Raw genomic sequence first — 26,149 nt, forward strand, 5'->3', positions numbered from 1 at the left:
GGCCATGTTGTCGTAGTACAAGGATTTTCCTTTTTTTAAATAATTATTTTAGGTTGAAAAGTTTGTGTTATTGTAAGTGTTATTATGGTGAAAGCATGTAATTTATTACACTCGCAAGAAGCTCTGGAAACGGAGTGTTTCCTGCATATGTAGAGCATTTATGTCCTTAGTGCAAGAGAGCTGACGCCATTTTCTTAAAGCCTGAAAAAATTAATAATAATACAAAAAAAAGTCCCAGAATTCCTTGGTTTCCGCAGGCTTTATAATTAGAAGCTGGCTGCACAGTGGATGTGGTGATTATTCTTTTTTGATATGTTTGTTAATTGTAATGGTTACCTCTGTGGAGATAGGGGCAACAGATCTGTGTTGGGGGGCACCTGTGCTGCAAAAAGCCCTATTCCCACCAGAAGTGTTTGCATTTGCATGCCTAAATGAATGGTTTGAGAATTAGGTTAATATTAATCATAATAACACTGCAATGACTGGAATGGAAAAAATTATGTTTCTGTGCCAAAAAATGCACCAGGCCGTAAGAACAGCCATCACCGAAAAGACAACCCTTCCATTTTGTCTGTGACGTGGCATGGAAACTGGTCTTGGAGCTGATTCTTCCAAACGTGTCTGCCAGTTATTCTCAAACCAATACAATTCTGTTGTGTACGGAGATCTTTCATGGCTGTTGCTGCGTGATGCTGCTTACGCCACCTGAACATAGTAAGAAGAACATGAGGACCTCTACAAAGACGTCATGATGGACAGCCATTCGCCCCAGACATCAGCGGGTAAGAGGGAACTTTTATTTCATCCACCTAGATACACACATCCTTTGATTCACTCTATAGCCATCTGACCCTCACAAGGAACCTGTTGGACATCTCATTACAAAACCATAACCATTAATCTTTAGTTGGACAGCTATAACAACCCTCACTTCTTCATTACAAAACCATGGCCATTATTCTTGAGCTGGAAAGCTATAACAGCCCTTACTTCCTTGAAGAGTTGTGTCAATTGAACCAAGAGAGCGTGTTAGGTTGGGTCATGATATTGTGTGAGAGGACCTCACAATCGGCTTCCATTTCATCCCAAAGGCGTTCACTAAGGTTGAGATCAAAGCTCTCTGCACCAAGCTCCTCAAACCATGTCTTTGTGGAGCCAGCTTTTTGCACATTTCATAGAAAAGGCTTAATCCAAACTGTTACCTCAAAGTTGGAAATACACAACACCTAAAATTTATTTTAAGGGTTTCCCTATGTAAAAAGATAGAGAAAGGCAGATCTTACAATGTATTCAGTCAGTGTGTGTGTTTCCTACAGATGTATCCAGTAATGGGAATCCAACAGAGAGATGTCCCCATCCTCTGTATTCCCGGGATTCTACACTGGAACACGAGGAGATCCCTCACTATCATCAGGTAGGTATCTTTGTGAATTAAAAAACTTTATAAGATTTATTTGTTGCTTCGTAAATCAGACAGAATTCAAAATGTTTTTACTAGACATATTTTCTTGTGTTTCCCAGGTTGACAGCCTGATTGTTGGTAAAGTTGAAATGAAAGAGGAAGTAGAAGAAACGGATGTGAGACGTGATGAGCTGTATAAGGAGGAAGAAATCCCTCCAGAGATTGGCCAAGGTGAGTAATAAACAATATTTCCAGGAAGGAGTCCCAGATTCTCCTTGTTCTATCACTACAACAATCTCAACCCCCCCCCCCCCCCCCCTCCTCTGTCAGTAGATAGTAATGAAGGGTCAGTATGTGTCTAGTGGGGGATTCAGGAGCCATCAGCCTCTAATAGATTTTGGCTATACCACTTAACATCATTTCCAACACAAGGCTGTGCCAGACACATCGACTTTAAATGTCTGTGTGATGATTCAAGCAAGTTCCTAATTACAAACCTGAAAGCCAGCACTCTCGGACTGCTTTGCAGGTATCTTAGTCTTCTCAAAGTATGCATACTCTCATAACTGCAGACAAAACGTCACATGGCGGGGCTGGACTCGTGTCGCTTGTGCCTTCTCTTTAAAAGAATATCCTTCAAATATGCCTAACAATGCCTTTTTTCCTGTTTCCCCCAGATGGCCAATATATTAAAAATAGCCCAGAGAAAGCTTCTGCCGTCTCTTTAGAAGCTAACGTAGAACATGATCATTTCAAAGAGAATTTCCATGAAGAAAACTCCAGGACAAATCTATTGTCCTCCACACATGGGGGAAATGTTTCTCCATCCCATACTCCTAATCAACCCACCTCTGCTATTGAAAGTGAAATGCTCCCATGCTCTGAAAGGAGAAACTCCACTGAGCAATCTAAACTTAACCAAAGAACTCGTACAGGGTTGAAGCCATACTCATGTTCTGAGTGCGGAAAGTCATTTGCGTACATGTGCCGTCTAAATATGCATAGGCAGGCTCATGTAGACAAGAAGCCATATTCGTTCTCCACTGACCTTAACAAGAACGAGACAGATAAGAAGATGTATCCATGCCCTGTGTGTGGGAAACACTTTAAATGGAAATCGTGTCTTTCCAGGCACAAATGGTTTCACCGGGATGAGGCCCCATTCTCATGTTCCCAATGCGGGAAGCCTTTTAAGCTAAAGTCAAACCTGGTTCGGCATCAAAGGACCCACACATTGGAGAAGGCATTCTCTTGCATTGAATGTGGGAAGTGTTTTGCAAAGAAGTCTTACCTTGAAGAGCATCAGAAAAGGCACACGAGTGAGGAGCCATTTACCTGCTCGGAATGCGGCAGGTCATTTACGCTGAAATCGTATTTGGTCAAGCATCGGAAAACCCACCTGGGCCAGAAGCCATACTCATGTTCAGAATGTGGGCGGTGTTTTGTTGTAAAGGCATGTCTGGTGGATCACTTTAGGAGTCACACTGGTGAAGGTCCCTTCTCTTGCCCAGAGTGTGGCAAACGTTTTACTTATAAAGCCACACTGGCTGACCATCAAAGACTTCACACTGGAGAGAACCTCTATTCTTGTTCTGAGTGTAGCAAACGCTTTACCCAAAGGAGACTTCTAGAAAAGCATCAAAGAGTGCACACAGGGGAAAAGCCCCATACGTGTTCCCTATGTGGGAAATGTTTTACACAGAAATCAGACCTCAGCAGGCACGAAAAACGTCACAGAAGCAAGGTTGAAGGCAAGTCAACTTGAAAAACTTTCCTTGTTTAAAGAGAGTCCATATAAATATGATTGGCAGTTATCTACCAGTTCTTCAGTGCTGCCCTTCCCCCTACTGGAGAGAAGCCCTGGCAAGGCTGTCACTAGGGTATGTGCACACATAAAGAGGGCAACTAGGCCAGGGGCAGTAATAGCTCAACATGGCTTGACCATTTTTTGCATGAAGGAGAGATATTTCCATGGGGGTCTCAAACTGCAGTAAAGTCTTGTTCTTTTTATATATTAATGTGAGAACATACACACGTTTATGTAAATAAACATATCCATAATGTGTGCCAATGTTTCAAAAAACTGTTTTTTTTTATTGATTGTAATCTATGTATATGTACTAGTTCTTTGCTGTAACATTATCATGGCATGGGGCATCGTGTATGAGGATACACACATCTATAGCGTAAAATCAGGAATATCATACATGTGACTGGCTCCTCCTATTCTACGTTCCCTCATATAAAGCCACCCCAACCTCAAAGTCATGACCCATCCTTTAGCGTTATCATATATGGGTTTTGGCCATGTGCTCCACCAAGCTTTTATTCAATGAGGATGATCACATCTTGGGAAGATAACAAGGATATTAGGAATAGCTGAGGATCATGGGTTGGATGTTTGGCGAAAGCTTGGCGAAGAATACGAATTACACAAAAATATATCTTTACACCACACCATCTGGACTAACTACAGCATAGACTCAAGGGAAACATGATTCCAGGCTCCAGATGTCAGTCCCTTCGGTAGGCATATTGCAGACAGCCCCAGCTTATGGAGGCTACTTTGTGCCCAAACGATACCTCCGGACTGTCTAAACAACATGCAGTCTAGAGGGGCACGCTTGGGTCAGGTTCATGACATCCACGCCAGATACTTTCAATTGAGGGACCAGCTCTAGCAGAAATGTAGAGTAATCTGGCATAGTGGTGGTAGGAAGGGTTATTCTGAGCATTTTCTTTTTCGTGAGTGTCCAATCCTTTGTTGAATGTAGTTTAACTGAAGTTGAGGCTATCTGTATCGCTTCTTGCACACAGCTTTATCTTGTCTGCCATCAAGATATGTCCTTCTCCACCATTTTGTCATCATTATTGACCAATGAAACACAGAACTGGAAATCTTCAGTTGGTTCACAGGAATGGGCTTTCAACTGTGTACATTAGGGTCGCCATATTGGCTCATGCTATATAAAAGAGATGCATCTTTCTCAGTTGCACAGCTATTGTGTTGCTCCTGTTATGTTCAAAGAATAACATTTTTTTTAAGTAAACCTATGTTTTGTTGTTGTTGTCACAAGAGTTTTATACTGGAGTCATGCAAAGTGAAGAAACATTGTCAAAATATCTCCTTCAACACGATCTCCTGGTTGAGGAAAATTCTTGCCGCAAGTGGGATGGCCCAGTGATGTTGACGAACAAGAAGGTCCGTGGACATAATGTGCCGTTTTGGAGGTGCAAAAGAAAGAGTTGCCAGTCTGTTCAATCAGTAACAAAGGGGAACAATTTCTTCCATTACAATGATTTGAATGGAAGACTCCACTGTAATTTGAAGCCCTGTGAAATTTTAGAGCTAGTTTACCTCTGGAGCATCCCAAAGCCAATGGAAGAAGTGCCAAAGCTTATCGATAGATCCACAAATACTGTGGTTGACTGGTTCAATTACTGTTGGGAAGGCTGCTCCGAAATGGTATCTGTCGCTAGGAGAGGAAAGCTGGTACACCATTCACTATAGACACACTATAGTATGAATCACACTATAGTGGTAGGAATCACACTATAGTAGCACCAACTTTATTAAATACAGTACTTCTAGAACCTGCAACTTCCAGTGTCTTAATAGCCCTACAGCAGAAATGTAATTAGCATTGTGCTCCAGCTTCATCTCTGGAGTGCCTATAGCTGTTGATGTCCAGCCCCTTGCTTCAGAGACGCCACCTCCAAGGGACACAACCCATTCTTTCATCCTAGTTGGTTGCGTGGTTACCTAAATCCTTATTGTTACTGGTATTATCTTTCTAATAGATCTGAAGTATACAGGACTTTGGGCAAAAGCATGTGGACCCCTCCAGATGCTTGAATTCAGAGGTTTTTAGTAAGGGGTTGTTTTTGCTACATCATTCAAGGACATTTTGGACAATGGTACCTTTTCAACCTTGTGGGAACATTTTGGAGACGACCCTATTCTTTTGCATCATGACTGCAACTTGAATGATCTGCAGAGTCCTAACCTCAACCCTACACCTTTGGGATAAATTGGACCAATTGTGATTCAGGTCTTCTCATCCAACATTAGTTCTGAACCTCACAATTTCTCACATACACCCTCCAAAATCTTGTGAGATGTCTTCCCAGAAGTGTGGGTCACCATAAATGGGTGCTAACTCTAAATTAATGACCATGGTCTTTTAATGGGATGCCAAACATCTCCTATAGGTGTGATTGCCAGGAGTTAAAACTGTATCTTATGGAATGTGGAACAGACCCATCAAGTTTTTACTTCACCTTTTCTTAGCCCTGGTCACCATTTCCCCAAGCATAGGGAATGGTGGCAAATTAAAGTCATTAAAACAGAGGGGAAGTCTTCTAAAGGAGAAACTGGTAATGGTGATAACTGTATACAAGGTTCCCTCAAAACTAAAGCACCTACTCTCATCCTCTGATCTGCAGGTGCTCTTTATCATTCTAAGCACAACATACAAAAATTCAGGACACGCCCACCATAGATTCCCTTTTTGATGTTTTATTTATCTCTTTCTTGTGAATAGAAATAAGACGTAGAAATATGAATAAATAAATGTTCCTTCATTACCCGCCCGGTTAATTGACAGATACTGGCAATACTTTCACCCTCCCCCAGGTCCTTATGCCTCACAGAGACTGGTTGGAAGATCTCTTTTCCTGAGTTCCCATCTTAACCCACCTGGCCCAGTAAGTTTCATTCTGTTTCATATCAATAAGTACGTGGTCAGAGGGGACGTGGAACAGATTGCAGAATTATGAGTTAGTGGTGCAGTCTGACGGCCAGCACCTGTTACTAAAATAACTGTTTTGGATTAACTGACCCTTTAAAAAAAAAAGGCAGCTTTCAGGGATGAGCAAACCAATTTGGGGTGGGTTGGGCAGATTCAGTGTTTTATATGGAGAAGGGACATCCTCACATTCACATTAGAATTCCAATTTACAATATGTAAATACAATTGTTTGGGGGCAGACAAATGACAGTTATAGGCATTAAAGCAGATGTAAACCCAACATATCATATAAGTTAGATCATGGTCATCCCGCCAGGTTCTTGTTGCGACACTTCTTGTAATAGGTCTGTAAAGATCAACAGCACTGAGATGCAACAAAGGAGTAAAAAAAATTAAAAAAATGAATTAAAAAAAAAAAAAAAACAATTGTTTTTCTTTAATGGACAGGGGTCTGCTGAGAATGGAGTTTAGGAGTGTTATTACCAAGTTTTGATGACCAGGATAAGTATGATATTTGCTCTTCAGAAGCAGTTATAATGGGAGTGTTCATCCTCTGCACATGGCCGGCCCCTGGAAGTCTATCAGAAAGTCAATCAGAACAAACCCAGGAACTTAGCACAGGGATGGCAGGAAGCACTCATAATGGGCACAGTAGATGTACAGACCTGGGAACTTGATTAGAGACCTGACTAATAGGGTTCTAGAGAAGCAGACCAAACTGTTGGGCATTTACCTTCCCTACATTTTACCAGTTTTGCCTAAATGCAATAGTGTTTATCGAAACTCAACTACTGAAGCCCTGGTTCTCATCCTGCATTCTGAGGACCTCATACAGCCTTTTGAGGAACCCATCAATTACTAGTGGGAACATTTATACATAAAGGAGTTTTAATAGGAATGATATCTAGGAGACTCCTGTAACTCTACAAGGTTTTAAGTGTTGGTGGTGTGTCTGCAGTCTCTGACAATATCTGATATCTCTGACAGTCCCCTGTAGGATGTCTGCAGTCTCTCCTGTAGTATGTCTGCAGTCTCTGACCATCTCCTGTAGTGTCAGTATTCTCTATCTCCTATACCAGTGGTCGCTAACCTTTTCCTAGAACCTGCCAGAACCCGCTCACTCTCCCACCACAGGTCTGAGACTGCCCCAAGACTGCGATCTGTAGGGGAGACAGGAGACACCAAAATTTCCTCCACTGGTTGGTGACCACTGTCCTATACAAAGTCTGCTGCCCTATACCTTTTTATGGACAAGCACTGCACTTAAGCCACAGTAATTGGCTGGTTAGAGAAAGGCTTGGACTGGTTAAAAGATGAAGTCACTTAGGCATTCCATGGTAATCAGGCCAAAAAGGGAGGGGGGGGGCTTAGAGTTAGATTAGGGTAACCACAATTTACCATTTTTGGCCACCATGAATCACCATCAGACCATCAGTGAATTTACTGGTGGTACACTTAGATGGCTGTAAATACTTTCCAAACGTAATTACTTGTGCAAATCTTGACTCAACTTTGAGTCACATTTTCCTGATCAGTTGACACAATTCTTCCTTCTTGCTTACCAGGGATTACAGGGCATAAATACGGTGTGTCTGAGCGTTCCCTTACAACCCAGAACCTGGCCACAGGAGGTTAGATGTACAGGACCTTCTGCCAAGTATAAATTAATTTGCTCATCCCTAGCTTTAAAAGGCACCCCTATTTAAAATACCAGACCCTCTCACATTTATTCTCCCTTTGATGGTCCAGAAGATAGGCCCTGCGGCCGAAGCTCTTCCCGCACTCAGGACAAGAATAAGGCTTAAGTCCTGTGTGAGTCCTCTGGTGGGCCACGAGATTTGACTTGTCTGTGAAGCTTTTCCCGCACGTTGAACATGAATAAGGCTTTTCCCCTGTATGTATTCGTTTATGGGTGACCAGATGGGATTTCTGCGTAAACCTTTTACCACATATGGAACACGGGTACGGCCTATCGCTGTTGTGGATCCTCTCATGCGTTATCAGGTTGGACTTGTGCGCAAATGATTTTCCACATTCTGAACAAGAGACGGACTCCAAGCCCTTCTGTACTTTTTGACGTGCGTTAAGCTTTACTCTTTGAGTAAAACACTCGTTGAGATCGAAACAGGGAGCCATGACGTCCCCCCAGGAGGCAGAAGGGTTAATACCTGGACGGGAGAAGTCAGGAAAGCAACCACTGTGCGTAGAGGGGTCAGCGGATAGATCTGCACTGTTAAGTATTGGATGGAAATTCTGGGCGATGGCATTTTCTTCTGCAGAATCAGTCGTGATGTCATCGTCTTCTATTTCTACATCTGGATAACTTATAGGACATTTTTCTGAGTTATTCCTAATGTATCGCCCTCCTGAAGGAAATAGGAAATAGAGGGAGGGGTAAAACAGTCACCAGGTCTGAAAAATATTGTATAAAATGTTGAAAAATATTCTCACATGAAGGCCACATGGGGACCCACAGCTGAATTATTTCAAACCAAAAATAACCATAAATACCATTTTTTGTGCAGCCTTGCTAGGCAGTGGGCATGGCTGTAACCTTACAGGCTTGTAGGCTTGAAATACTCTCCATTTTCAGTTATGGCTGTCCTCACACTTTAACTTTGCCCAAAATGGCAAACCAGTTATTGAAATTCTCCTTATGGGTGCCCTTAATAGCATTTTACCATTCTGCTAAAACTTTGCACTGTCTCATTAGCCTGCAGCCAGTACTTTTTGCTATGGGGGAAGCATGTGACCCTCTCCCACTATCCCAAGATGCTTGGTGCTTACAGCAATCTGGTGGGCAAACAAAGTGATCGGGAAGTATTCAAGGAAAATTTATCAGTGTTGGAAGAAGGGGCTTTTAAAGAGGACCTGTACTATGGAAATGTGATTTAGAATCAGTATCAGTATTGCCTATGGTGTCCCTGCAATGCTTGGAGGCAGCCATCTTGGTAGAGAAGTGGAGCCCCCTAATACCTAGTGATCTGATGACTGGTGTGAAAATGATCAATAAGCACTAGGATGAGGTGGAGGAAGCACAGAATGAAGCTAAAGCAGGAGATCCTTGCCCTGAAGGATCTCAGGTACTGCTTTTTCTCCAGCAAAGATAACAGTGGGCAGCACAGCAATCACATCACCTAACCTAAAACTTCACTTTGATGTTTAAAGATCTTCAGAGCAGTGCAGAAAGGCCAATTTATTTTTTTACAGTTAAGGACTAGGCTGCATGCCTGTACAATATGTCTTTCTACGAGGAGAGGGGGAAAAGATTGTTGTAGTGACTGAACAAGGAGCATCCAGGATTGTTTTCTGGATTTAGTGTTTATTACTCACCTGTGCTGATCTCTTGGGGGAATTCAACTTCTTTACCCTTCATGAGTCTTTTTTCTTCATCTTTGAAATCTTTTTGAGTGTCTGTAAAATAAAGATGAGAGTGAGATGGCCCCAGAGTGTGTGGGGGGAGACTGGTCACATCTCTTGGCAGGTGATACACAATGACATGAAGTGAGGAGTAAAGCCGGAAACTTACAGAGGCTGATGGCTCCTGACTCCCTTCGTTAGGCACATACTATCCCCCCCCATTTCTGTCTACTGACAGAGGAGAGGGAAGAGGAAGAGATTGTTGTAGTGACTGAGCTAGGAGAATCTGGGACTCTTTTCTGGGTTTAGTGTTTATTACTCACCTGTGCCAATCTCTGGAGGGATTTCCTCCTCCTTACGAGACTCCTCACCCCTCACATACGGTTCTTTCTCATCATCTGAATCCTCCACTTTAATAACAACCAGTTCTTCACGCTAGATGAAACACACAAAAATGATTAAGACACCATATTCATTAAAATCCATTTTATTTATTTTTTACAAGCAGTCTAATTATCTGAATTTGGTGTGGTATCATGCTTTTGTTGTTTAGCAGAGCTCAGACTTGGACGTCGGGAGTGGCAACAGTTGAAACAATGCTAACAGACTCCTGATGATCAAAAACCATGTGAAGAACTGACGCTGGCATCAGTTGAGGTCACAGTAATTCCCTGGTTGAAGAACTTAGAAACAGAAAGCTAGGTGGTGACCTAGGGGCATTCACAACAAATGAGTGTGCCTAGACAGAAAACAAAAGCCTGACCCTTAAAATCCAAAATCTTATATAGTTCCCTGAGCCATCTAGCATGTCCTGACCTGACTGAGAAAATAAACAACCCCAACTAGAAGGAAGCTCTAGATTTCAACTTCCAGTCCTACAATAATGTGCTGGAGGAGCTGGAATACCCAGGCAAAGGGCCTAACAAAAAAGAAAAAAATGTCCAAGCACATTCCCAAAAGCGAAACATCCTGATCCTGGATTGTATCCAGGTGGGAAGGGGTTCCTACATTGACTTCTAAAGGTGTGGTATCCAGCCAAATCACTGCCACGTCTGACCTAAGAAAGGTTTGTTGTCAAACAGAGGTTGCGCTTACTTTGTTCTCAACAGTTAGCCTAAGTAACCCACAATGGGGATGCGAAGAGATGGTAGCAGGTCTACACTGGATTCAGCACCCCAGGTGCAACTATGTGGACAAAGAACAAAACCCTCGAACAGTAATGCTGTGGGCTCATCGCTGGCCATAGGTAAAAAAGAAAAAAATGGAAATGTGTTTGCATCCTAAACACCCACAGAAGCCAAAAAGTTCGCCAGGAGAAGGAGCTCAAGAGAAGATCTGGTAAATACCTAGCAGAATGGCCACTCAGGATTTGAGGGCACAATATGGCTCCGATATCCTCTGTATAAAAGGGGACAGCTGACTGGATTGAAACCCCAGAACTCCTTCTGTAGCAAGGACCAGGATAAGGGTATACAGATCTAACAGTCTCCAAGAGTTTTGATGGGGAACTGCTACCTTGTGTGGTAATACAAGGAGATGGAGGTGTAATACAAAACGGGAGCACAGAACAAGGGTTCAATCTGTACCTCTGGAAACTAAATATTTGAGAGGAAGACCATCCATGTACCCACAAAGATAAACACATGTCCTCACACATTGGAAAGTGGAGGAAAACATTATGCAGGAGAAGGGCTTTACCCCAGGCTTCAGAGGTAGTCATAGACTAAAATGAAAGGCAGCTATGCTTGCCTACCCCAGGGATACAGCAAATAAGGGGATCTTTCTGTTTACTGCCAATCATGGTGGAAGCCTTTGGCTTTAACAATATCCCTGCAATACTCCTCAAGGGCAGGTCCAAAGACATGTCATCCCTTCAAATCAATCACAATTGCTCCCTAGACACAGAATCAGGATCTATAAGTTTTCAACTTATGTTAAAAGGTTGAAGCAGCTGACCAACCAAGAAGTCCAGGTTCAGCACTCTAAAGTCCAAGCTAAGGACGACCACTCCAGATAATCCCATGCTTACACACTAGATCTACCAGTGATATAAAAGAGTCGTAATTCAAGAAAATTGGTTTTAGCAAATCTGTAGAAAAGAGGTCCATCTACGTAGGACATTGGTGGAAAACCTGGGTCATGCTGATATAGAGAGAGTTTGCCTTGGCCTGGCTTTTCCAGTGTATGTGGCAATATAACCTGATGGTGCATGACTTTCTGTGTTCTTCAGTGCAAGAGAAAAGAGACACCTTTAACGTACCGGACAACGGTGTCTAATCTTGCGATTTTTCGACATGGACTCCTGTGGATAAAGTGGACTGGGACCTCTCTCTGGTGTATTTCTGGTATTGGGTCCATCTGCTTCAAACACATAGTTAATAAAGTTTGGTAGAACAAAGAGGATCTGGGATTTCTGGATTTAGTATTCGTTACTTACCTGTGCTGATCTCCGGAGGGATTTCCTTGCATGGCTCATCATCACCAATCACATTCGGGTGTTTTTCACTGGAATTTTTAACTTTAACATCAAACAATTCTCCAGTCTATATAGAGAAATCAAGCATTAGTTCGTTTTAACAATCTTTTATATAGGAATTTAGAATAAATAGAAAAATACAACTGCATAATAATCATATGTATATACATTTAGAACCTTCAGTCCCATCTACCTGATCCTCCTGAGGGATCTCCTGATTTTCCTGTGTGGAATCCTGGGAATACAGAGGATGGGGACATCTTTCTGGGGTATTTCTGGATCCATCTGTAGGAAACACACACATCGACTGAATACATTGTCCCTGAGTGTTTATATTAGAGGATGTGTTTGGAGGTTCAGCATTTCTCATTTAGGTTTCCTACAATGGTTGTTAGGGGTTCCTTGAACTGTGGGCAAGGGTGGATCTTCTGTCTCATGTTATTTGCCAACCTGAACAATAGATCCTCAGATCATGTACCTCAGATGTCAACAAATATCATGAGCTTTGGATAAAATACTTTATACATGAGGATCCTAGAAAAGAAAATTGAGGAACAATTGTTGAGAGAGGCTGGTGTAGGTGGATCCTGAAAACTCTACAAGACATTAAACTCCTACCTAGTGATGTGGTCGTCTGGTTGTTGTCCATCGTGACATCCTTGTGTCCATCCGAATACTCCTTTTCCTCTTTTGTGAAATAGACAGTGACATCCTGACACCTTATAGGAACCTGACACACACAATGATACAGTCACCACCAGACACCAACACCAGACCAATAATAATGCCCCAGAATTCCTGGCACCGCTCACCTCTCCTGTCAGCAGCTCGATGATCTTGCTGGTGACCTCCTGAATCTTCTTATCGTTGTCATTCTCAGGGAGGGGGGCTTCGGATGAAGGTTCCTTAACAGGCTGTAGGGCCTTTCTTAATTTTGGTGTGACAAAGCCATCCGTCATTTTGAAAGCGATATAATTCTACATGGAAGCAAAAACACAGCGGGTTAAACTAACATCAAAGAAAAGGCCTTCATTACCTCAAATTCAATGTCACCACAATGTCCATCACTTCTGTATTCAGGTCTGTGGTATCATGTGACCTCCCAGAATCCTCCTCACCTCTCCTCTCAGGTCTGGGTATTACTAACAGAGAAAAGACTAGGGTCATGTGACCTCCCAGAATCCTCCTCACCTCTCTAGTCAGGTCTGGGTTTTATTAACAAATACAAGAGTGACATCATGTGACCTCCCAGAATCCTCCTCACCTCTCCGGTCAGCAGGTAGACGATCTCCAGGGTGAGGTTTAATATCCTCTCAGTCATGTGACCTCGCTCCTTCTCCATCCTCACCAATGTGACGCTGCTCTTTAGAGATTGGACGGATTACGACGCCTCATCTGTATCATTAAAAAGGGACAGGAGACGATAAAAAATAGCTGGTGTCATGCGTACAATATGAGTGTATGGAAGGGGAGCGGGAAATATTTCAGATATGGATCCTGATCATCTTTTAGGGAAGACATGAGCAGATAACTTGCTCTGGTGCCCCCTAGGCAGTTCACCCTGGCAACCAGTCACCTATCAACTTTGCTTTGCCCTTTTATAATAACTTCAATGTATTTGGCTGCAAGGCAATACAACAAATTTAATTCTGGAATATATAATGTAATATTAATAATACAATATATGAATATAAACTATATGGATATAGTGGTAATAACAATATTATGATGGTTAATCTGGATAATAATAAAGTTATGAATGGTGGACATGATAAATAAACGTAGAAACACACCAGCAGTGAGCAGCTTATTGTCTCCTCTATGCCATTATTATTGTCCGCACAGCGGAAATGCACACTTACTTCCGGTACGTGGCTTATTTAGTTCCGGTTTCGTGCGTTCCACAACATCACGAGTCACTTTCTGCTAGTTTAGAGGGTGCTGGGCGTGGCTTGTGGTAACCTAGCTTCTGTCCTCTGTAGAAGGCGGCAGCCATTTTGCTGTCGTCTGTTTTTTGTGCTTCTTACAGCAATTTACTTTATCTAAGAGGGACATACATTATATTGTATGTTGGGAGCATCTCTTCTTATTGGTTACCCCAAAATAATTGGACAAGTACAGGTTGTCATTAAGGAGCTGGGGCTGTGTTGGTGTGCGGCAGCCATTTTGTTGTAGCCACAATGGCTTCTTACTTTCCGAATTCCTGACAAAGTGCACAAACTTGTAGTTATTTTTGTTTTATTACAAAAACTCTTTTTGGTTGTGGTTATGGTATTTGCCAGAACTGCGATCTTTTTAGACCTCCAACTCCATGTCTTGGAACCTCTTCCCTATTAATAAAAAGGATGTGTGACCCATTTTTGCCATTTAGGACAGTAAAATACAAAAAAGAGGTCAACTCCAAGTGACACCAGGATAGAAATGAGAACAATGGCCCCCAGGACTGGAGGCACAGATGGCTATTAAGTCAAACATGCCCCCATTTTAGCCATAGCCATTAGCCATAAAATTTTTAAATTCTACCGTTATGGAAGCCCTAGTCTCCATTTTCCTCTAGTGACCAAAAATCTACCCAACCAATACTCCTCTGTGGTTCCCTTCACATTTAACCTGCATTAGTGATGATGTCAAAACTCAAATCAGCCAATCGACAGCTGGGCTGGAGGGAATCTGGCAGCCCATGAGCCTCAATATTTTATTAGCAGCAGATGAATAGAGATACATTTTTGGTTAACGTATATCTGAAGCCAAACCTTTTCTTTTTCCTGTTAAATAGCACTTACATCCAGAACTAGCTACATTGCTCAGGGGTGGGGCTTAGCTTTAGGGGGGTGGCTTCTGAAACGCTGCTTAACTGAAAGACATGGTACATAGTGACCATCACTCTTCATATTGTTGGACATGGAAAAAAAAAGTTTTAACTGTTAACCAATCACAGGACGAGGGGAGCGAGATAGCAAAATACAGACAATAGAAAAACATGCAAGTTTTATTTTTTTAGAAACTTACAATAAGTTAGGACATCATTCTTCTCCATCACCAGATAAAAAGTCAGCTTTCAGTCCAAAAAATAATATTTTAACATAGAGGAAAAAAACTGATTCCAGTTTAACGTAGCAGGTTTAACAAAATAGCAGTTTATGGAGGAACTTCAACCTGACCTAATATCATACGGATTACCAGGACAGGCAGAGGGAAGGCCACTACTAGCAGCCAATCAGATTAAGTTTCTGCTCACATGTGCTGACAAGAATGAGCAGAATGGACAAAAGAAAAACTGTGCTGCTCCATCACTATCCAATCAACAGATGGGGTGTGTTTCTCACCTTCCTGCAGTCCTATATTACCAACAATACAGCTTCCTTTACCTCCCCTAAATGTGCCAAATTTGCCAATATTTGTGTCCCCCATGCTTCCCCTACCAGACTCTGCGGATCACAGTGGGAGGGTCCCAGCTGCCCAGGCAGTCCTGCCAATCCGATAATCAGCAGGTAGGTGTGGCCTGGTACTGATGAGCTAAAGATTTGCCAGTCAGCAGCGACAATGGCGAGAGCCACACTCCCTACAACATCTTCTCACCCCACTGTAGTGCAAGCAGGAACAGCCTATGTGAGGGTGGCAACTCTGCTCGCAATTCTGGAGCAGTGCAGCATTGTTGCCACCTCATTAGGTGGACTTCACAGGCAAGATCAGCATGTATTTGTTATACTTTCAAGGGGACAAGCATATCTATTTATTATTAAGTGCCACAGCACCTATGTTTGGAAGGCCATAGATTTAACAATTTAAACACAGAAGCAAGAAATGGACACCTTTCATTGGTAAACCAGCTTGTATGCAGTCCAGTTAAATCTCTGCTAATAGATAACACAGATCAAGCAGGAGCAGAGGAAGTTCTCTATAAATCATAGGAAAGTGTATTTTTCCTGCTTTAGTCCTAATCAGCTATGATGGCTCAAAGAAGTGCCCACAAGCTGGATCCCACATACCCGACAGCTGGTTACCAGGGGCAGCCATCAAACTTGGAATTTTAGCACTATCACAATATCCTATGATCATTTGTGACACAAAGAAGCACTCTATGGCCTTTCATAATGGTTTCCTTAAAGTTCTTGAAGTTATCACAAACCTTCTAAACAAGTGGTGACCTCATTCAGAAGATATTGAGTTTGGAAAGATATTGTGGTGTTGGGTTGCTCATCCAACATAGAACACAGGTTGACTACTTTTCACAAGCCAAAACATGGCTTCCATCTGGTGCGTCGTTTTTTAAGCCTTGTTAGAAGTGATTTTGATGGAAAATGCCACCGGGATTTGGACAGGAAATGGGCCTGTCACTGGTGTGTTTTATCTGGTGGTAGAGAAGGGAGGGCTTCCACGTGAAGCACTTCCCGCACTGAGAACAGGCATAAGGTTTCTCTCCTGTGTGAATCCTTTGGTGCCTCACCAGGTTGGACCTCTTGGCAAAGGACTTCCCGCAGTCCGAACAAGAATAAGGCTTTTCTCCCGTGTGAATTTTCTGATGGGTGACTAAGTAGGACTTGTCGTTGAAATGCTTACCACACACAGGACACGAATGCGGCTTCTCCCCTGTGTGTATCCTCTGGTGGGTCAGAAGGTGGGACGTCTGTGTAAACCATTTGCCGCATTCTCTACACTCAAACTTCTTTGAACCATTTTGGGTTCTCTGATGTAAGTGACCTTTTCCCCTCTGAGATAAATGTTTATTGTAGTTGGGGTTTGGGGACATTTTACCTCCTCTGTAAGCTGTATGGTGGGTGGTGGGGTGTGGCTGCTCAGAAAAACACCCCCCATGTGTAGAAAGATGGAAGGATAGGTTGTTGTTGTGATGTACTGGATGAAAACTTGGGGTAAATTGGCTTTCCCGTGGACAGTCCTGTGTGAAGTCATCATCATCTAGTTCACTATCCAGGCATATGATGGTATGCTTCTCCAGACTGTTCCCATTAAATTGTCCATCTCAAAGGGAAAGAATAACAAATTTTCAGTCAGCACTTTTTTTTTCTTTTTTTTTATGTTTTACCAATTTTTTTTCACCCTGATTTTACCATAACTCTAGCTCTGCCTCTATGATTAAAAGCACTAAAATCCAATAAATAAATGGGACAGGCCAGGGTCAATAAGAATGTAAAGGGTGAAAAGGGATGCCCAATGTTGATCTCTATTACATATACCACAATAGCCAAATGTTTCTGGGTCCAGACAGTAACTCTTATATAAGCTTCTTAGAAATCCCATCCAACAAGTCCCCCATTGCTAAAGAAGACATAGAAAATCAACTACTAGCACAGATAGAAAGGGCAGCAAAGGCTGACACAGTGGTAGTGATGGGAGATTATAACTATCCTGAAATTGACTGGGGTAATGGCACTACTGGCACAGAAAAATGGTGAAAATGTATGAATTTATTACAAGATAATTTTATGGTACAGTTTATAGAAGCCCCCAAATAAAAATTATATTCTGCTAGATCTAGTTTTTTTCTAACAATGCAGAGCTTATAATAAATGTGCAAATAAAAGAGAATCTGGGTAGCAGTGATCATAATATGATTTCATTTAATGTAGGCTGTAAACAGGAAGCAAAAGGCAAAAGTAAACCCAAAACTAACCCAAAATAAAAAAATCACACTTACCTTCAATCCCACAGATCAGTCTATCCGTCGGAAAATTCCTTCCATCGGGTCCTGCGTTGTCTCAGTATCCGAACCGGCCCAGAGGGAGTGCCAGGCGCCTCCATGTTCTCCTCTCTTCTTCCCTGTTCTTCTTTCTATTTTTTCTCTATTAACCCCCTTAGCGGTCTAATTCTGTCCAAATTTAAGGGAAATTTATTTTACATTGTAGGCTATAATTTTTAGGCATAACTCCCCAAAATATGTCCAAAAGTTATTTAAATTTAAGTAATTTATATAATTTATTTATTATTTTTAATTTATATATTTTATAGCATATATAAAATAAATATATATATATATATATATATATATATATATATATATATATATTATATGAAGATTTATTTGTATTGGACTCAATAATCCAATACAAAATGATTTAAACTTCACGCCGCCCTGCTCGCACGAACCGGCGCCCTCATCAACGTCACAGAAAACCCCGTAGATCTCGGCTCTTCACTTCGCACCTGGAGATCAGAGGGGGAAGACGTCTCCCCAGGACCTGCGGGAACCAAAAGGATGACGGGGGACGACAACAGAGCAAGGTAAGTGGGGTTTATCTTAGCTTAAATTCACCCAGAGTGTGATTCAGGATTACCGCTTTTTGCAAGTAAAATCCACCCCGAGTAATCGAATAGGTTTTCTGTATCACCCAGCTTCACTGATGAAAGTGTATTCTCTCAAGCCCCAGAGAACTTTAATAAATCAGGGCCAGTGAGCCTGAGAGTTTATTAGGGTAGAAAGTTCTGGTGGGAAATTATAATAAAAGTTTACATAATACGTTAATAACTAAAATACGTTTACGAGAAAAGAAAAAGGTTTATAGCAACTTACTAGGGTGTTTGTGAGAGCTTCTAGATAATAGGGGGATCTCAAAATTGTTTCAGGGGGAGTGATGAGAGAGAATCCCACTCATTTAAAACTTGTGTCAGACAGTAGTCAAGGAAAGAGAATAGGTTATCTGACTTACTTGAATCATTGGTAGAGGGTGGTAAGGATGGCATGTTAGCAGCCAGTCAAAAGAGGCTGGTGCTGTAAATTTCTCAGCCTTATAAATGGTTAACTTGGCGTTCGTATTTGGAGAATGTGCGTGCACCTAATTCAACGCATGCACAGGAGGTCGTAGTGAAGCCAGACTCGGTGTCGGTTTCTGCCCTTACCTGTTGGCGAACAGGATTTAAAAGTTTAGAGGAGGTGACAATCATTATTTGTTCCTCCTTAGGGTGTGTGCCATTCATTGGATCCCTCCCTGTCGAGGCGCCCTCACCTACTTTGCGGAGGGAAGGAATTCTCTCTGCGGTAGGTCCTGGGCATTGGATAAATAGAACCTACTAAAAAAGGCATACCATAAGACCAAAACCTTGGACCAACGATCTTTTCTTACATGATATAGTAAGAACCTACTAAAGAAGGCATACCATAAGGCCAAAACCGTGGACCGATGATCTCTCATTACCCAAACCAAACCTAAATCTACAGAAGTAAAAAACCAGACTAATCAATACATTCAAACCAGTACAAAGAAATCGTTATGATTCTCTCCAAACACTGGGATATCTTGACCTCAGACTCAAAAACCTCAAAAATCCTAAAACAGCATCCTAGTATCACTAGAAAACCACCTTCTCTCAAGGACTATTAAGTCTCCAGCCACTATTCGGACAAACAACCCCAAAAATTACCTAGTGAAGTACCTTCAGATGTGGCAGTTGTACACAATGCCCATGGATTACTGAACAAGAATCCCTGAAAGTTCCGAACAACCAAATACATAGAATTAAACATCACATTACCTGCTCTACAGCTGGTGTAATTTACCTTATCACATGTAAATCCGGAAGATTCTATGTGGGAAAAACCAAGAGAAAGTTTCGTAAAAGGATATATGAGCATGTTTAACACTGGAAAGATGACCACGCCCATCAGCCACCATGTTGGGACACAACACAATTTCAACAAGAGCGTAATTTCCTTTTCAGCCCTTGAATAAATATCCCCAATCCTAGAGGGAGTAACAAACATAGGTCTCCACTTAAACTGGAAACTAAATGGATCTATACCCTGAATGCCATCACACCGCTGGGCCTTAACAACATGTTTTCGTTCAAACCATTTCTCTAATTACCCACATTCATTTACCATGACAAACTATACATAGTCTTTTCCATTAGTTTAATATTCCCTGATATTAGCCTGTACTGATGCTTCTCTCTCCTCATATTATAACTTATGATCTCCCGTAACATCTTACTTTACCAATTTTAGCACTTAATCACCTTTCTACTGTATTTACATCCAATATGAATTATGATAATACTATAGTTCAAAAGTGACATTTCACATGTTTATGATCTGTTATGAAAATTTTCATCTTTTATGATCTGCACCCATATTATATCTAAATGTTATTTATTTTGGTATATTATCTATTAGGCATCAAACACATTTGCTTCTTACTCACATGTGATGCATTATATCACGTATTATATGTAATATATTATAGTTCTCTATTTACTTTCCTTTTCTTCCCCCCTTGTAGGCGATCGCGCCCTACAAGGGACAGGGGTGCCCTTCTCTCAGAATGGGCACCATTGGTTGGACTGCACAAGGTATCCTGGTGCTTGCTGAGCCCCGTCCCTGGTTTGGGCAAAGAAACTATTTATCCAATGCCCAGGACCTACAGGGAATTCCTTGCCTCCGCAAAGTAGGTGAGGGCGCCTCGAATTTAACACACCCTAAGGAGGAACAAATAATGTTTGTCACCTCCTCTAGACTTTCAAATCCACTTTGCGCATGCACAATCGCACAATTTATACAAGTCTTTTTGTTCTTTCAAAACGTATTCAAATTTCAAATTGCTTGCCACATTGTAATTCTGTGTATTGTGATATGTATAGCACAAGTCTTCATATCCCCTAATAAAGCTGCTGTGCGAAACCCGTTGGAAACGAGACAACATTGATCTCCATGAGATATGTTACCACTATTATACCTTTTGGCTCTCACACTAAGTTGACTGAAGCCCACCACATTTGATAATTTTATGGTATACAATCACTACCATTAAAATCTATTGTTCTCACTCAAGTTTGCACAACAAGCCTTCTTTTTTACTCATTCCTATATATTCAAAATTTAAGGCTTGGAAAACACCAACACCTCTGAACCTTGATCTGTCCTTTTGGGTTTTTCTTCTAACTACCAATAAATTACTTGCCACTCCATTCTTTGGCACAGTCATGCCAGAGTACAGATTTACCCTGATTATGAAATATTTACATTTCACAAACAATTAATAATTCAATAAAACTACTCATCCTGCACCAAAACTCAAGAAAATTTGAAATGTATCTCAAAATTCCTAAAAATTTCCAACAGACCTTTGTACCAGAAAGAGACATCAGCATAGATGAAAGTCTAATGGGCTACAAGGGGAGGCTTAGCTGGGTGCAATACATTGCATCAAAGAGAGCACGATTTGGCTTAAAAACCTACATGCTCTGAGAATCGTCAACTGGCTACAGTTGGAATTCAGTCCTTTACACTGGAATAGGGACAAAATTCAACCCCAAAATACAGCAGCTAAGGAATGGGAACATCTTCTGTTCTCTCACTCATTGAGCCACTGCTAAATCAGGGCTATTGTGTCACAACCGACAACTTTTATATTTCTCCTGAACTTTATGAGTTTCTTCTGCAACACATAACAGATGCATATGGAACTGTTAGGGCTAACCGGTAGAACATGCCATCAATGTTTGCAAAAAGGAAGCTAAAGACAGGAGAAATGGTTGCCTGCAGGAATGGCAAAGGGATGGCCCTGTGATGGTGTGACAAGAAAGATGTGTGTCTAATACAGTACAGTCCATAATGCCTCCACTGGTATGGTACGCACAAAAGGTGGGAAAGAAATCATGAAACCACAAGTAGTCATAGACTACCATGGGAGGTCTCAACGGAGCTGATCAAGCAATGACATTCTACTCAGCAATGGGGAAACAGCCAAAGAAGTACTACAAAAATATCTTCAGGCATCTTGTTAAGCAATGCTTGTGGAATGCCTAAATTCTCTAAAAACAAGAGTGACAGGCCTGTGAGTCATTCTGACTTCATTTGGAAAGTTTCTGAATCTATTGTCATGAACCACCAAACTCCATCAATGGCCATGAATAGACCTGGACGTCATTGCAGTGGTCAACTTGGAACGTCTGACTGGTCGTCACTTCACGGACTACATCCCACCAACCGAGAAAAAGGCCGCATCTACAAGGATGTGCATGGTTCGTTGCTCGAAGACAGATGACAGAGCAAGGAAGATCAGAAAGGAAACCATACCCGGGATGTCTACTAGGCCAATATGCAGTGTCTACTAATTTATCAATACTATTGCACCCTTTTCTGGACAAATTATAGTGTTTTTTTATTCAATTATTGAATACATTTATTGTTATTATATTATTTCATTTTTTTTATAATTATTATTTATTATATTATAATTTATGATTTGTGTTTCAAATGTTGTCATACCTAGTTATTCCTAAGAATTGCAGGTCTACAATATTAAACAACAAAATTCTATGCAAAACAATGTACTGCTTTTGGCATAAAAATACTGACATAATTAGACCGCCATGGAGGTTAGGCACTGGCATAATTCCAATAGATTTGTGTAAGGCCAATGTGGTTCCTATTTACAAAAAGGTAGCAAAGTCATTACCAGGTAACTACAGACCAGTTAGTTTAACGTCCATATTTGGAAAGGTCCTAGAGAGTTTGATGAAGAACAACATAGAGGAGTTCCTGCTAAAAAATAATATTATAAGTGATAGTCAGCATGGATTTAGGAAACACCGAAGTTGTCAAACAAATTTACTCCCTTTTTTTTTTGAGGAAGTAAGTAAACAGGTAGACAGTGGAATACCAGTTGATATAGTGTACTTGGACTTTGCTAAAGCATTCGACACTGTACCCCACAGACGATTAATATGCATGTTAGGGTCAATAGGTTTCGAAAATTTAATCTGTAAATGGATAGAGAACTGGCTTAAAGACAGCATCCAGAGAGTAGTGATTACTAATTCATACTCTGAATGGTCTAAGGTTATTAGTGGTGTACCTCAGGGTCCAGTGTTGGGACCTTTACTGTTTAACATCTTTATAAATTATATAGAGTCTGGGATTAAAAGTACCATTTCTGTGTTTGCAGATCACACCAAACTATGTAATGGAATTATGTCCATACAGGATGTATATAATCTACAAGCAGACCTGGATGTACTGTTTGATTGGGCAGCCAAGTGGCAAGTGACATTTAATATAGATAAATGTAAAGTTATGCACAATCTCCCAGAATTCCCGGCACCACTCACCTGTTTCGTCAGCAACTCAATGATCTTCTGGGTGACATTTAGGATTTTCATGTCATTGTCTCTTTCAGGGGTCAGGGAGGGATGAGGAAAGTCTATGTGGTTTGTGTTTTTAAAGCATCCTTGGATGTTATGATGAAGAGCTGCTTGTTTGCAGGATTTTTTTACTGGTCCATATTTCTAAAAATTAATAGTAAATAAAAAAAAACATAAATATATAAATTACAACATATCTAGTCTCCAATCTGAACTGTGTATTATTAAAAAAGATGTTTTTTCTGAGAATCCTCCACACCTCTCCAGTCAGCAGGTAAATGATCTCCAGGGTGAGGTTTAGTATCTTCTCAGTCATGTGATTCTGCACCTTCTCCATCCTCCCAGATGATGGAGTCTGCTCCTCGGGGGTGGGGCCAACCATGGTGACACCTCTGCAATGAAAATGCTACATTTTAGACAAATCCCAATAATACTCCACTAATGTTAAGGTAATTGCTTTAAATTATCGGCAACTTCAACACTGGGCCCATCTCTTATTGTGAATGTAAAAATAAGAAAATAAATGCATATAATATATATAAAATTAATAAATTCAATTATTTGGAGTGTCTATATTCTTGTATAATATTCCATAATAATAATAATTATAAGTCACCTTTACAGTGATAACACAGTGACAATAATTAATGGAATATAAACATTGTCACACAATGTTAGCTATAACCAGCTGCCTGTCTCTTCTCCATCATCATCATTCCCTAAACACAGGAAACAGAACACTCACTTCCTGTCTGTGGCTTCATCACTTCCACTTTGTGCGTTCCACAGCTGTCAGCTACCCCAGGTTGCCACGGTAACCTTATACCACCAACCTCAGGAAGGCATTGTGAGAACTGGATGATGGGTTCTGACAAATGTGTCCTCCCTTTACAGCAGAGGAAACCATCTTGTTGTAGTCAACATGACATATCTTCTCATTGGCAGCTTTTAACTTCAAAACTGTTTTAGAGAATTCCAAAAATAAAACCTGTTCCAACAATTTTGGCATGCATAAATAGGATTTAAAGATATTTAAAAATGTGCTATGTTATGGTTTAAAAAAAATTAATAGCTAGAAATTGTTTTTGAATGGGATCATGGAGGCCATTTTGTTGTAGCCCTAAGGACAGAAAGGAAATTTAAACCTTTTGTGGTGTTGATGACAGGTTGGGGGTTGTGTGTCTTGTTAGCAGAAGATTTTGTCATCTTAGTGTACAAAAAATTCCTGGCAGATTTTCTGGGTTTGGTGGTAGTGGTGATGGAGGGGTATTCACGTAATCACAGAGGGAACTGCTGCACTTAATTTGTTGTGTGGCTTTATTTGACATGGGTTCTTGTGCTGAAGATTGCAGATCAGCCCCCAACATCTGGGCACTTTATGAGCTCTATATGTATGGGGTTTTGGGGACGGGCAGGTTCTTGGATTGTGTCCAATGGCTGCTAAGATAGCTGGGTGGTCTTATTCCATTCCAAAGTAATAGTCTTACCATAAGAGAAGGTAGGTGAGGAATGTGTTGTTTACAAGAATCTATCATTTCATAGTAAGACAAAAAGGGGTAACGCTCAGGAGGTAAAATGCCCTCTTCTTGGGGTTTTTTAAGCTTTATCGATGGTTATTGAGGTAGCCATGGAAATTAAACATTGGGTGTTTGTGGTATCCAGAGTCTGCTTACTGACTAAGATTCAAACCCCCTGAAACACATTAGCTCTGTTCATGTTGATTGAAGACAGCCAATACGTTTGGAAAAAAACAAGAAGTTTCCAGAAACATGCCATGTTCAGTTCCGAAGGGCACCTTTACCAGCCTGCAAAAGCACCCCCATAAAAGTTTTAGCACCCAAATAAGGGGGTGCTGGAAATGGTTCACTCAGACACAAGGAAGACCTTGTCATCAATGGTTACATCTGTAAAGAAGCCAAATTTCTGCCCAAATTGAGGACAGTGCATTGTCTAGAAGGTTCATCATGAGAACCCACATGGTTGTGTTCAGTGTGTAGGAGATGTTTCTTCTATAGGTTGCCTTTGTCTGATATCAGATGACACACGAGGAAGAGAAGCCACATTATGCTACAAACTTGATGGAGAATATTGGTCACTTCCAATCCTTTGGAGTGTGAAGCCATATACCTGTTAGGTAGTTTTCCCGTAAGGGCCGAAGCCCTATTCCAGCCTTGGATAAAGGAAAAATTCTCCTCAGACATCAATGACCATACCTAGTGAAGAGGCCATATTCCTGTTTAGATTGTGGCAAGTGTTTCTAACAAAGGATATTACTCCTCAAGCATCAGCCCATCTACAAGCAGGGAAGCCATACTTTTGTTCTAAGTGCAGGAAATGTTTTACCACCAAGTCAACCCTCATGGACTATCCCAAGAAAAAGCATTGTGTCTTCTGAGGCTTTGCCCAAAAGTCCAGTCTTGTCAATCATTAGACTGTTGACATGATTAGAAAATATTTTGTGCATACATTGAACCTTTACCTCTATTCATGGGTCTACAGGATAGAGAAATAAGCCCTATCTCTGTTCATAATGTGGAAAGAAGTTGGCTAACAAGTTGAACCTGGATGAATCCACATGGGGGAGGTTGTATTCATGTTAGGAGTATGGAAAACGTATTACAGAGTGATCACATGTTGTCCACCACCAGAGGACCTACATTGTGGGGAACCACATTTAGGTCTTAAATTTGGGAGAAGTTTTGCTGTGAGATCTTCCTTGAAGTGGGTCCACATATGGCTAAACCTCTTCCTTCACCTTGGGAATACAATCCTGGACAGGCATGACCAAATTCACACAAACTAAAGGCCTTACTGTTGCTGACTGAATATGTTTCAACCAAAAGCTGAAACCATAGAATACCCACCAATGAGGAGATCTTTTTGTGTTTAAAATGCAGCTTGTTTCCTGGAACTCTTTTCTTGATCGACTTGATGGGCAGGTATCTAATGGTAAAACTTCTGCCAGACATGAAATATATTTCGACCCTTCATGAGTGGGACCTATTGCAGGACACCCCTGGAGGGATCGGACTGCCCTGCAGGATTGAAGGTAAGTGTATTTTT

The 26,149-nt window shown here is 41.2% G+C and overlaps 4 protein-coding genes across 9 annotated transcripts in view; 2 read left to right on the forward strand and 2 right to left on the reverse strand.

The window, feature by feature from the left end:
• The window catches only part of LOC140339046 (oocyte zinc finger protein XlCOF8.4-like), a 236,061-nt gene that overhangs the window by 160,245 nt on the left and 49,667 nt on the right, over positions 1-26,149 (forward strand). The window lies entirely within an intron of this gene.
• LOC140338976 (uncharacterized) overlaps positions 1-26,149 on the reverse strand; it is a 69,447-nt gene that overhangs the window by 18,336 nt on the left and 24,962 nt on the right. The gene's annotated exons all lie outside the window — the stretch shown is intronic.
• On the forward strand, positions 229-3,468 carry LOC140339067 (uncharacterized). The gene is made up of 4 exons (XM_072423611.1): positions 229-782; positions 1,317-1,414; positions 1,522-1,633; positions 2,080-3,468. The coding sequence occupies exons 1-4, from the start codon at positions 749-751 to the stop codon at positions 3,165-3,167; spliced, it is 1,332 nt and encodes a 443-aa protein (XP_072279712.1). The 5' UTR covers positions 229-748; the 3' UTR covers positions 3,168-3,468.
• LOC140339023 (uncharacterized) lies at positions 5,906-23,811 on the reverse strand. Of its 3 annotated transcripts, none has more exons than XM_072423515.1 (10): positions 23,703-23,811; positions 23,346-23,478; positions 23,054-23,230; positions 12,608-12,719; positions 12,183-12,274; positions 11,951-12,056; positions 11,774-11,871; positions 9,837-9,948; positions 9,487-9,567; positions 5,906-8,519 (listed from the first exon to the last, which is right to left on the reverse strand). In XM_072423515.1, exons 2-10 carry the CDS (start codon positions 23,466-23,468, stop codon positions 7,852-7,854), a joined length of 1,569 nt encoding a protein of 522 aa, XP_072279616.1. In that variant the 5' UTR covers positions 23,469-23,478; positions 23,703-23,811; the 3' UTR covers positions 5,906-7,851. The 3 variants fall into 3 exon arrangements, with proteins under 3 accessions (XP_072279616.1, XP_072279615.1, XP_072279617.1); XM_072423514.1 differs by having other exon boundaries at positions 11,774-11,874; XM_072423516.1 differs by lacking the exons at positions 23,054-23,230; positions 23,346-23,478; positions 23,703-23,811 and adding exons at positions 12,802-12,966; positions 13,254-13,384; positions 13,783-13,828 and having other exon boundaries at positions 11,774-11,874.

The sequence above is a fragment of the Pyxicephalus adspersus genome, chromosome 10 (assembly GCF_032062135.1).
Source record: "Pyxicephalus adspersus chromosome 10, UCB_Pads_2.0, whole genome shotgun sequence".
Taxonomy (NCBI): domain Eukaryota; kingdom Metazoa; phylum Chordata; class Amphibia; order Anura; family Pyxicephalidae; genus Pyxicephalus; species Pyxicephalus adspersus.